Source organism: Chiloscyllium punctatum, chromosome 17, assembly GCF_047496795.1.
Source record: "Chiloscyllium punctatum isolate Juve2018m chromosome 17, sChiPun1.3, whole genome shotgun sequence".
In the NCBI taxonomy this organism is placed as follows: Eukaryota; Metazoa; Chordata; class Chondrichthyes; order Orectolobiformes; family Hemiscylliidae; genus Chiloscyllium; species Chiloscyllium punctatum.
In genome coordinates, this window is record NC_092755.1 from 45,031,035 (window position 1) to 45,043,210 (window position 12,176).

At 44.3% G+C, this 12,176-nt stretch overlaps 2 protein-coding genes across 3 annotated transcripts in view; one reads left to right on the top strand and one right to left on the bottom strand.

The window, feature by feature from the left end:
- Nucleotides 1-12,176, top strand: part of pik3ip1 (phosphoinositide-3-kinase interacting protein 1) — a 55,854-nt gene that overhangs the window by 26,844 nt on the left and 16,834 nt on the right. Inside the window, exons 2-3 of the mRNA XM_072587034.1 lie at nucleotides 4,812-4,940; nucleotides 5,030-5,149. Coding sequence (XP_072443135.1) covers nucleotides 4,812-4,940; nucleotides 5,030-5,149 — 249 coding nt within the window. The remainder of the gene's footprint in view (nucleotides 1-4,811; nucleotides 4,941-5,029; nucleotides 5,150-12,176) is intronic.
- Nucleotides 1-12,176, bottom strand: part of rnf185 (ring finger protein 185) — a 77,031-nt gene that overhangs the window by 10,703 nt on the left and 54,152 nt on the right. The gene's annotated exons all lie outside the window — the stretch shown is intronic.

Below are 12,176 nucleotides of genomic sequence, written 5' to 3' on the forward strand. Positions count from 1 at the left end.
ATCTTTTAAATATATTGTTTAGTTGTTTTACAGAGGTGGTTTGGAATAGCTTTACATCCGCAAACGTTTTTTAGGAAGTAATATTCCCATCTTGGTCAGTTTGCACTAAAATTGTATCAGAAAGCAATCGTGAAGCTTAGTTGGTCAGGGTGAATTAGATTAGATTAGATTAGATTAGATTACTTACAGTGTGGAAACAGGCCCTTCAGCCCAACAGGTCCACACCGACCCGCCGAAGCGCAACCCACCCATTCCCCTACATTTACCCCTTTACCTGACACGATGGGCAATTTAACATGGCCAATTCACCTGACCTGCACATCTTTGGACTATGGGAGGAAACCGGAGCACCCGGAGGAAACCCACGCAGACACGGGGAGAACGTGCAAACTCCACACAGTCAGTCGCCTGAGTCGGGAATTGAACCCAGGTCTCTGGCGCTGTGAGGCAGCAGTGCTAACTAGTTTAACAGTTGGCTTGGACTCGGTCCAATGTTGATTTTGATGTACTGGAATTAAGCATTATGATGAAACAACCTAAAGTCAGTGTTTTAAAGAGCAACTAGAACATTTTAAAAAAAAGATACACTAGATGGGGATAAATATGTTCACAGGTTCCAATCCTTGGGTTACCCAGAGAACATAGGTTATGTTATTTTTAGTTATGCTCACGTAAATCCTCCTGACCAGTATTCTACTGCAGCTGATGTCATATTTCTTTCAAGGTAAGATTTGAAAAGCATTTGCTGTCAAGTTTGGGCGGCATGGTGGCACAGTGGTTAGCACTGCTGCCTCACAGCGCCAGAGACCCGGGTTCAATTTCTGCCTCAGGCGACTGACAGTGTGGAGTTTGCACGTTCTCCTCGTGTCTGCGTGGGTTTCCTCCCACAGTCTAAAGATGTGCAGGTCAGGTGAATTGGCCATGCTAAATTGCCCGTAGTGTTAGTTAAGGGGTAAATGTAGGGGAATGGGTGGGCTGCGCTTCGGCGGGTCGGTGTGGACTTGTTGGGCCGAAGGGCTGTAAATCTAGTCTAGTCTAATCTAATCTAATCTAATAGATACACATTGTGACTTATTTCATTCGAGCATAGGAGATTGAGGGGGGTCTTATATACTTCTATAAGATCATGAGAAGCATGGAGAGAGTTCATGCACTCAGTCTTTTTCCAAGGGTTGAGGAATTAAGAACTAGAGGGCGTCAATCAAGGACTGTGGGGCATCGGTTTAAGGGGAAAGAATAAAAGGGAACCTGAGGGGCATGTTTATACGCTGAGGGCGGTAAGCATATGGAATGAGCTACCAACGGAAGTGGTTGAGTCATGTACATTAATAACATTTAAAAGGAATTTGGACAAATACATGGATAGGCAAGATTTAAAAGGATGGAGACCAACTGCCGGGAATTGGGGTTAGTGTTGATGGACAGTTTGGTCAGCATGGACCACTTTGGGCCAAAGGGCCTGTTTCCCTGCTGTAGGACTCTATGATTCTCCTTGTAGCTCACACACTCTAATCCAGGCAGTGTCCTGGTAAACCTCTTCTCCACCCTCTCCAAAGCCTCCACATTCCTTTCTGTAATGTGGCGACCAGAATTGAACACAATACTCCAGGTGTGACATAACAAAGGCTTATAAAGCTGCAACATAACATCCTCACTCTTGTACTCAGTTCCTTGACTAATGAAGGCAAGCACACCATATGCCTTAGTTACCACCTTATGTGCATTCAGGGAGCTATGGGCTTGAACCCCAAGATGCCCCTGTAAGTCGAAGCTGTTTGGGATCCTGCCATTAACTGTAAACTTCTTCCCTTAACATTTGATCTTCTAAAGTGTAGCACCTCAATTTAGCTGGATTAAACTCTTATCTACCATTGCTTTGCCCAGATCTCAATGTATCCTTTGACAGCATTCTACACTATCCACAACTCTGATCTTTGTATCATTTGCAAACTTTCTAACCACCCGATCTACATTTTCATTCAAGTCATTTATATATATCACAAACAGCAGAAGTTCCAGTATGGGTCCCTACGGGACACCACAAAGTCACAGACTTCCAGCTGGAAAAACACTCTTCCAGCACTACCCTCTACGTTCTATGGACAAGCCAATTCTGAATCCAGGTGGCCATGTGAATCCTATGCATATTAATCTTCTGGATGAGCCTACCATGAGGGACCTTGTCAAAAGCCTTATTAAAATCTATTTACACAATGTCTACTGCTCTACCCTCATCGATCACGATTGTCACCCCCTCGAAAAATTCATCAAGTTAATAAAACATGATCTGCCTGCACAAATCTATGCTGGCTGTCCCTAATTAGGCCATGCTTTTTCAAATCCTGTAAATCCTATCCCTAAGAATTCTCTCCTATACCTTCCCAAACCCTGCATATTCTCCTCGTGTCTGCATGGGTTTCCTCCGGGTGCTCCGGTTTCCTCCCACAGTCCAAAGATGTGCAGGTCAGGTGAATTTGCCATTCTAAATTGCCCACAGTGTTAGGTGCATTAGTCAGAGGGAAATGGGTCTGGGTGGGTTACTCTTTGGAGAGTCAGTATAGACTGGTTGGGCTGAAGGGTTTGTTTCCACACTGTAGGAAATCTAATCACTGATGTGAGAGTCACCGGTCTGTAGTTTCCTGGATTATCCCTATTTCCCCTCTTGAATAGAGGAACAACTTTAGCTATTCGCCAATTCTCTAGGACCTCTCGGTGGCTAACAAGGATACAAAGATCTGGGTCAAGACCCCAGCAATCTCCTGTCTTGTCTGTCTCAATAACCTTAGTGGAGATACGATCTGGCCCAGGGGACCTATCACCTCAATACTCTTCAAGAGACCCAACATCACTTCTTTCTTGATCTCAAAATGGCCTGTTGTGGACTAGGCCAGACGACTCAAAACATTCTTAAGCAGACAGCCCAAGTTGTGAAACTTGAAAGGGTTCAGAAAAGATTTACAAGGATGTTGCCAGGGTTGGAGGATTTGAGCTACAGGGAGAGGTTGAATAAGCTGGGGCTGTTTTCCCTGGAGCCTTGGAGGCTGAGGGGTGACCTTATAGAGGTTTATAAAACCATGAGAGGCATGGATAGGATAAATAGACAAGGTCTTTTCCCTGGGATGGGGGAGTAGAAGCATAGATTTAGGATGAGAAGGAAAAGATATAAAAGAAACCTAAGGGGCAATCTTTTCATGCAGAGGGTGGTGCATGTATGGATTGAGCTGCCAGAGAAAGTATGGAGGCTGGTACAATTGCAACATTTAAAAGGCATCTGGATGGGTATGTGGATAGGAAGGGTTTGGAAGGATATGGGCCGGGTGCTAGCAGGTGGGACTAGATTGGATTGGGATATCTGGTTGGCATGGACAAGTTGGACTGAAGGGTCTATTTCCATGCTGTACATCTCTATGTCTAAGTGTACAGTGAAATTACCCAGAGTAAGTTAGCTAGGTTGACAACCAGGTTTTAAATACTGGATTAGTGGTGCTGGAAGAGCACAGCAGTTCAGGCAGCATCCAACAAGCAGCGAAATCGACGTTTCGGGCAAAAGCCCTTCATCAGGAATAAAGGCAGTGAGCCTGAAGCATGGAGAGATAAGCTAGAGGAGGGTGGGGGTGGGGAGAGAGTAGCATAGAGTAAATGACCTGGGAGTTGCCCGACTGCGAACCCTCTTGCAAGGATGCCTGCCTTGAAGAAGTTTTCCTCCTCTATCTACAAGAATCTCAGGGAGTCCCTCTACCACTGCAACTCCCAGGTCATTTACTCTATGCTACTCTCTCCCCACCCCCACCCTCCTCTAGCTTATCTCTCCATGCTTCAGGCTCACTGCCTTTATTCCTGATGAAGGGCTTTTGCCCGAAACGTCGATTTCGCTGCTCGTTGGATGCTGCCTGAACTGCTGTGCTCTTCCAGCACCACTAATCCAGTATTTGCTTTCCAGCATCTGCAGTCATTGTTTTTACCTCAACCAGGTTTTAAAACAGAGTAAAATTACACAATGAAACGCAAAGAACAGAATAAAGAACCCTTACAGAACTCAGTCTGTCCAAACTAGACTTAATTATGCTGTTCCAAATATACACTAGGGTCCCAATAAATAATCCCCTTAAACATAGTAAAAATGAAGCAAAGGCTTACAGGTCAAAGTTAGAAGTGTAGAAGGAGAGACAGTCTAGCAGCCTGTTTCCACACAGCTCCACAGCTGAACTCCTCCCAGTTCTGGACTGAACTGCTCAATTAGAGAGCTGGCCATACCCTTTGACTTATACAGGTTACTTTTAAAAACATAAAAGCTTTGGCCTAAACACTAACCTGTTTACATATAATCAAAAAGTTCTTTCATCTCTCTACCAAACCCAGCCGTTTTGGCACCTGGCCTGTATATGACCCCTCTGAGAAAAACCAAGTACACAGTATCCTTGAGAAAAGGAACCGCTTTTAGAAAAAAGGACCAACTTTGTGATACTCCACACAAATCTCAATCCTCCATATCCTCCTCCTGGGTGAATACTGACACAAAGTATTCATTTAGGATCTCACCCACATCCTCTGCCTCCAACCACAAGTTCCCTTCTTTATTATTGAGTGGTCCCCCTAGTTATCCTCTTGCTTTTAATGTATGTATAGAATGACTTCAGGATCTGAAGGAGGGAGTTAGCATGTGCGGTGGAAGGGGACTCAGGGATATCAGTGAGTCTGTTTGGTTTGGGGTTGGGGTGGCACTGGTTGATAGGGAACATTTCTGGAGGTTCAAAATCTGACACTAGGACTAATGATGACTGAGTTAATCAGATGTTATGAATTTGTTCCAGACTGTATTCTTTCCAATGGGGTGAATTACAGAGGAGAGCAGCAAATGACATCACAAGGAGTCAAATGTTTGAACTGGATGCACAGTGAGCGTGATTATAACTTGACTCTGTATCCAGACAGCGACACAGGTATTGAGAATAGCATCATTCATTTCTCTATTAATAAGAATAAATATGGCCGTTTGATCTTATTGCTAACATGTTGTGACAAACAACAGGGGTAGGAGACCATCAGTTCTGTCGAAATCCAGATGGTGTAGATGGGCCCTGGTGCTACGTGAAGGCCCCAAATGAAGAAAGACCACTGCGACAATCTTGTAGCATTGGAAGCTGTAACAGTAAGTCAAGCTTTGATGTCACAAATTCTGCCCACTTTGGGATAGTTCCACGGGAAGGCGTAACAAAACTGAGTGTGCGTGAAATTAGAACCAATTGAGATGGACGTGGAGTTAGTTAGGAGGGTTAATGGATATGATCTCAATTGGTAAAACCTGATACTCTGCAAGATCAAATTATCTCTTTCTTTCCCTGTAGCCTTTCAAATGCATAATCTGTTTTTGAAAGCCATGGCTGAATTGGCTGTCAACACATTTTCAGGCAATGTATTACAGATCGTTACAAATCATTGCTGAAAATGTGTTGCTGGAAAAGCGCAGCAGGTCAGGCAGCATCTAAGGAGCAGGAGAATCGATGTTTCGGGCATCAGCCCTTCTTCAGGCTCATGCTGAAAATGTCGATTCTCCTGCTCCTTGGATGCTGCCTGACCTGCTGCGCTTTTCCAGCTACACACTTACAGCTCTGATCTCCAGCATCTGCAGTCCTCACTTTCTCCATTACAAATCATTGCCTCTGCTGTTTATCTTCATGTTGCCTTTGAGTCTTTTACCATTTAGCCTAAATCAATCCCCTCTGGATCTGTCTAAAAAGGGCTGTCTTTGTATCTGGATAGCTGTCCAGGGCGCTGTGGTCAAAAGTAAATTGAGAGTTGGGTCCAAGCTGTGAGGGTGGGAGTGAGGTGCTGCTGCTATGTGTACATCAAAGATGGGCTGGCTGTTTCACATGGAGATATGGTAAGGCTGATGGTGATGGTTAGAATAGGAGCAATTTGGTGAGTTAACCTTATTCTAATTTTCTAATTTTCTAAGTGCTACACAGGAACACAAACCACAGGCAAGTAGCCTGTTGTAGATGCAAGTTCATCAAAAGTGTCCCTTTCTCTAATGCAAAAAAGATGAGATAAAGTGGTTTGTGTGATGTTGTCAAACATTGTGGCAAAGAAACACAAACTCTGCTGCAAAAGTAGAGAAGTCCAATTCACTGAGGTACGGAAGGGAATAAGATCATTCAGCCCATCATGCTTGCTCCGTCATTCAATTCCCAACTTCACACATTCTTGCCTTATCTGCATATATGTATAATGTATTTTAACTTTTATATAAAGTCCATGTTCCATACAGCATTTTTAAATTTTGAGTACTTGAATGGTTTTGCCATTTTAGGCAAATGTCAATGGGTTCTAACAAAGGCTTCTACCAGAGTCGAGCCGTTAACTCTGTTTCTGTCTCCGCAGATGCTGGTGTTTCTCCAGCAGTTTGTTTTTATTTTAATGGGTATTCACTCTTTTAAAGAGTCCTTCAGCCAAAACATTGGCCTGGAGCCCTCATTGCTTTGAATACCTTATCAAATTTCTCCTTGATCTTTTTTGACTTTCTGAAAGCAACGTTAGCTTCTCCAATCTATCTACGTAGTTAAAGCCCTCCCCTTTTGAACTATCCTATTAAATGTTATCTTCACCCTCTGCAAGGCCTTCACATCCTTCCTAAAATCCAGTGCTCTGAGCTGGACGCAGTTGTGGCAGGCCAACTATTTTATAATGGTTCATTATCACTTAGAGTCATAGAATCATCGAGATGTACAGCATGGAAACAGACACTTCACTTTGGTCCGACTCGTCCTTGCCGACCAGATATCCCAGCCTAATCTAGTCTTATTTGCCAGCACTTAGCCCATATCCCTCCAAACCCTTCCTATTCACATACCCATCGAGATTCTTTTTAAATGCTGTAATTGTATCAGCCTCTGCCACTTCCTCTGGCAGCTCATTCCATACACGCACAACCCTCTGCATGAAAAATTTACCTCTTAGGCTCCTTTTCTATCTTTCCCTATGCCCTCTAGTTCTGGACTCCCCCACCCCAGAGAAAAGATCTTGTCTATTTTGGATGTGAACGTAAGAGGTATAGTTAGTAAGTTTGCAGATGACACCAAAATTGGAGGTGTAATGGACAGGGGAGAAGGTTATCTCTGATTACAATGGGATCTTGATCGATGGGCTAATGGGCTGAGGAGTGACATTTGGAGTTTCATTTAGATAAATGTGAAGTGCTGCATTTTGGAAAAGCAAATCTTAGCAGGACTTACACACTCAATGGTAAGGTGCTGGGGAATGTTGTTGAACAAAGAGACCTTGGAGTGCAGGTTCATAGCTCCTTGAAAGTGGAGTCGCAGGTAGGTACAATAGTGAAGAAGCCATTTGATATGCTTTCCTTTATTGATCAGAGCATTGTGTATAGAAGTTGGGAGGTCATGTTGCGGCTGTACAGGACTTTGGTTAGGCCACTTTTGGAATTTGCATGCAATTTTGATCTCCTTCCTATCGGAAGGATGTTGTGAAACTTGAAAGGGTTTAGAAAAGATTTACAAGGATGTTGCCAGGGTTAGGACTTGAGCCAAAGGGAGAGAGTGAATAGGCTGGGGCTGTGTTCTCTGGAGTGTCGGAGACTGAGGAGTGACTTTAAAGAGGTTTATAAAATCGTGAGGGGTATGGAAGAGCTCAAACCCTAAAGTCATTGAACTTGATGTTGAGTCTAGAAGGCCCAAGTGGAAAACAAGCTGTTCTTCCAGCTTGTGCTGAACTTTGCTGAGTGACTGCAGCGAGCCTTTGACAGAGATTGTTGGCCAGGGAACGGGTGGGGTGTTGAAGTGGTAGGCAACTGGAAGCTCAGGGCCTGTTTTGCAGACTGAATGCAAGTGTTCTGCAAAATGGTCACCTCGGCTATGCTTTATTTCTGCAATGTAGAGGAGACCACATTGTGAGCAGTGAATGCAGTAGTCTGGGAGATTATGTGTGTGAAGTGCAGGTAAAGCGCTACTTCATCTGAAAGGTGTGTTTGGGCCCTTGGATACTGAAGATTGAGAAAGTAAATGGACAAGTCTTACACTTTTGTGATTGCAGCAGAAGGTGGCGTGTGGCTCTGGGGGTAAGTGTTGGCCTGGTCCAGTTCCTGCACACTTACATTCCACAATTCCTCTCTGCTTTATACCAGTTTTAGAACTTGCAGTTAGCTGGCTCCCGCTGCCACCTCTTTGCCATGGACGTTCACTCCCTCTATGCGTACATCCCCCACCAGGATGATCTCAGGGCTCTCCGCTTCTTCCTGGACCTATCACCAGCAATGTCCTCACTGTGAACAATTTTATTGTTAACGCCTCTCATTTTCTTCAGGTCAGAGGGCTGGCCATGGGTACCCGCATGGGCCCCAGTTAAGCCTCTCTCTCTTTGTGGGGTACATGGAACTTCCTTTCTCCAGTCCTATTCAGACCCCCACCCACATCTCTTTCTCCAGTATATCCATGATGTGGCTACCTCCCTCTCCTGTGCAGAATTGGAAAAGTTTATTCATTCGGCTTCCAACTTTCACTCCACTCTCAGCTTCACCTCTTCCATCTCTGATTCCTCCCTTCCCTTCCACTGTTTCCATCTCTGGGGATATCTGGCCACAATATCCATGATAAATCCACCAACTCTCACAGTAAGCTGGACTATACATCCTAGCACCCTGCTTCCTGCAAAGTCTTTATTCCATTCTCCCAGGTCCTCCATCTCTGTTGTATTTGTTCCAATGATCCCAACTTTGACAAGAGAGCCTCCAAAATGTCCACCTTCTTTCTCAACTGTGAATTCCCCAGCACCTTTGTTGACAGGGCCCTCAGCCGGGTCCGACCCACACTCCACACTTTGGCCCTCACTCCCTCCAGCAACAGAGATGGGGACCCTTGTCCTTACCTACCACCCCACCAGCGTCCATATCCAGAGGGTCATTAGCCGACATGACCTCCAGACACACATTCCCCTCCCAATCCTTGTCAGCCTTTCACAGGGACAGCTCCCTCTGGGCCATCCTGTTTCATTCTTCCTTCACTCCCAACAACACAGGTCTAACACCTGACCAGTTACTCCCTTGCTCCTCAGTATCTAAGAGCCCAAATGCACTTTCCAGGACCTGCACTTCACTGTCTAGTCTACTGCACTTGCTGCCCACAATGTCCTTTACATCGTGGAACCAAAGCATAGGCTGGGTGACCGCATTGCGGAACACTTGTATTCTGTCTGCAAACATGATCCTGAACTTTCAGTTGCCTGCCAGTTCAACACACCATCCTGTTCTCTGACCAACATCTGTGTATCAGGCTTGCTGTCTCAGTGCAAGCTGGAAGGACAGCACTTCATTTTCTGTTTGGGAACCCTGCACCTTCTGGACTCTACATTGAGTTCAATAACTAAGCTTGTGCTCTCCCATGTACTTACCGAACCTCTATACACCAGGCCTTATTATCACATCATCTGCTATTACGTACAACTCATTGTTAGCCACTAACAGTTCCCATTAAAAGCTAAAAACCAAAAGAACTGCATCTGCTGCCAGACCTACTGAGCTTTTTCAGCAATTCTCATTAATAGCTATTCACCCTCCCTTCTTTATCTGTTCAACTGTTCTTTTCTCTCTTTGGGCTCTATCTTCATCTGTAACATACTTGGTACCCAGTGCCCCCAGCCGTTCTTTTGCATATAAACTGACATGGTGGCTCAGTGGTTAGTACAGCTGTCTCATAGTGCCAGGAGCTGGGTACGATTCCATCCATTGGGCGACTGCCTGTGTGGAATTTGCACATTCTCCCTGTGTCTGAGTGGCTTTCCGCCAGGTGCTTTGGTTTCCAATGATATGCAGGTTCCATGGATTGGGTATGCTAAATTGCTTATAATGTTCAGCAATGTGCAGTCTAGGTGGGTTAGCCTTGGGAAATGTAGGATAGGGGGATGGGCCAGGGAAGGGTGCTCTTTGAAGGATTGGTGTGGACTAGTTGGGTTGAATGGCCTGTTTCCGCACTGTTGGGATTCTCCGATTTTCCTAGTTACCATCAGTTCTGAGGAAGGATCACAGGACCTGAAATGTTAACTCTAATTTTTCTCCACAGATGCTGTGAGACCTGCTGAGCTTTTCAGGCAATTTGTGTTTTTTGTTACTGATTTACAGCATCCACTCTTCATTCAGTTTTTATTTAAGAATATGGGTCTACATGCACATGGACTGTAGTGGTTCAAAAAGACAGCACATCAACCATTGCAAATATGAAGTGTCACATGTAGAGGGTAGGGGTGTGGGTTTGATGGGATGTTCTTCAGAGGGTTAGTGTGAACTTGATAGGCCAAATGGCCTGCTTCCACACTATGGGATTGATTAAACTAGGGACTGACAGTCAAAACCTATAGAACTGTGGATGCTGTAAATCAGAAACAAAACCAGAAGTTGCTGGAAAAGCTCAGCAGGTCTGGCAGCATCCATGAAGAGAAATCAGGGTTAATGTTTTTTCAGTTCTGAGGAAGGATTACTGAACTCGAAACGTTCACAATGATTTATCTTCACAGAGACGTTTACAAAATTATGAGGGGCATGGATAGGGTAAATAGGCAAAGTCTTTTCCTTGGGGTCAGGGAGTCCAGAACTAGAGGGCATAGGTTTAGGGTGAGAGGGGAAAGATATAAAAGAGACTTCCGGGCCAACGTTTTCACACAGAGGGTGGTACGTGTAGGGAATGAGCTGCCAGAGGAAGTGGCGGAGGATGGTACAATTGCAACATTTAAGAGGCATTTGGATGGGTATATGAATAGGAAGGGTTTGGAGGGAAATGGGCTGGATGCTGGCAGGTGGGACTAGATTGGGTTGGGGTATCTAGTCGGCATGGATGGGTTGGACTGAAGGGTCTGTTTCCATGCTGTACATCTCTATGACTCTATGCTGCCAGACTGACAGTAAATGCTGGCCAACCAGTGACCCCTATGTTCTGTAAATGAGTAACTGAAAATAAATAGGGTTGGAAAGAATGGGAATAAACCTCAGGATTCGGAAAGTATTCGAAGCCAGCAAAGTGCAACTAAAATGATGATTAGGAGGAAAATGAAGAATGAGAGTAAGGTAGCCAGGATTATAAAAATGGATTGAAGAAAGTGGTTATTGTAGATTTGGTCTCTTAATAGCAGAGACAGTAAAAACACATCACTGGGAATCATCAAGGATATGGGAGAAATGTTTAATACCTTTCGTGCCTCTTTCCTTAGTACAATATGCAAATTGCATAATTGAAAAAGAGAAGCTTGAAGGGACAAAAAATAGTTAGTAATTAATACTAGTAGGAACATAATACCAACAGATAAAATAACACTGGAGGAACTTAGAGAGTCTGTCAGCTTTTAGTCTCTTATACCCAATGGCCTGCATGCTTAACGTATGAGAAGTGTTTGAGGACACTGGATCTATACTCGATGGAGTTTAGAAGGATGAGGAGAGATCTAATTGAAACATACAGAATATTGAATGGCCTGGACAGAGTGGATACTGGGAAGATGTTTCCATTGGTAGGAAAGACTAGGACCCGACAGTACAGCCTTAGAGTAAAGGGAAGACCTTTTAGAACAGAGATGAGGAGAAACTTCTTTAGCCAGAGAGTGGTGAATCTATGGAATTCGTTGTCACAGAAGGTCGTGGCGGTCAGGTCATTGAGTATATTTAAGACAGAAATAGGTTCTTGATTGTTAAAGGGATCAAAGATGACTGGGAGAAAGCATGAGAATGGGTTTGATAAACTTATCAGCTATGATTAAATGGTAGAGCAAACTCGATGGACCGAATGGCTTATGGTTGTAAAAGAGGTACCTGCAGAGAGGTTGAATCCCGCCCCCTATCAATATCTTGGAGGTTAACATTAACCAGAACTGGACCAGCCATGTAACTATTGTCGCTATAAGAGAGGCCAGAGGATGTGAATTTTGCAGTAAGCAACACACTTCCTGTCTCTCCACTGTCTGTTCAACATCTATACACATTTTTACAAAAGATTGAAAGATTATGACCATTCAACTGGCAGTTGGTGACTTACAATTTACATTTAGCCATCCTTTCTATTACTATCTTTTTGTCAAAAATCACACAACACCAGGTTATAGTCCAACAGGTTTAATTGGAAGCACACTAGCTTTCGGAGTGTCGCTCCTTCATCAGGTGATAGTGGAGGGCTCAATCCTAACAC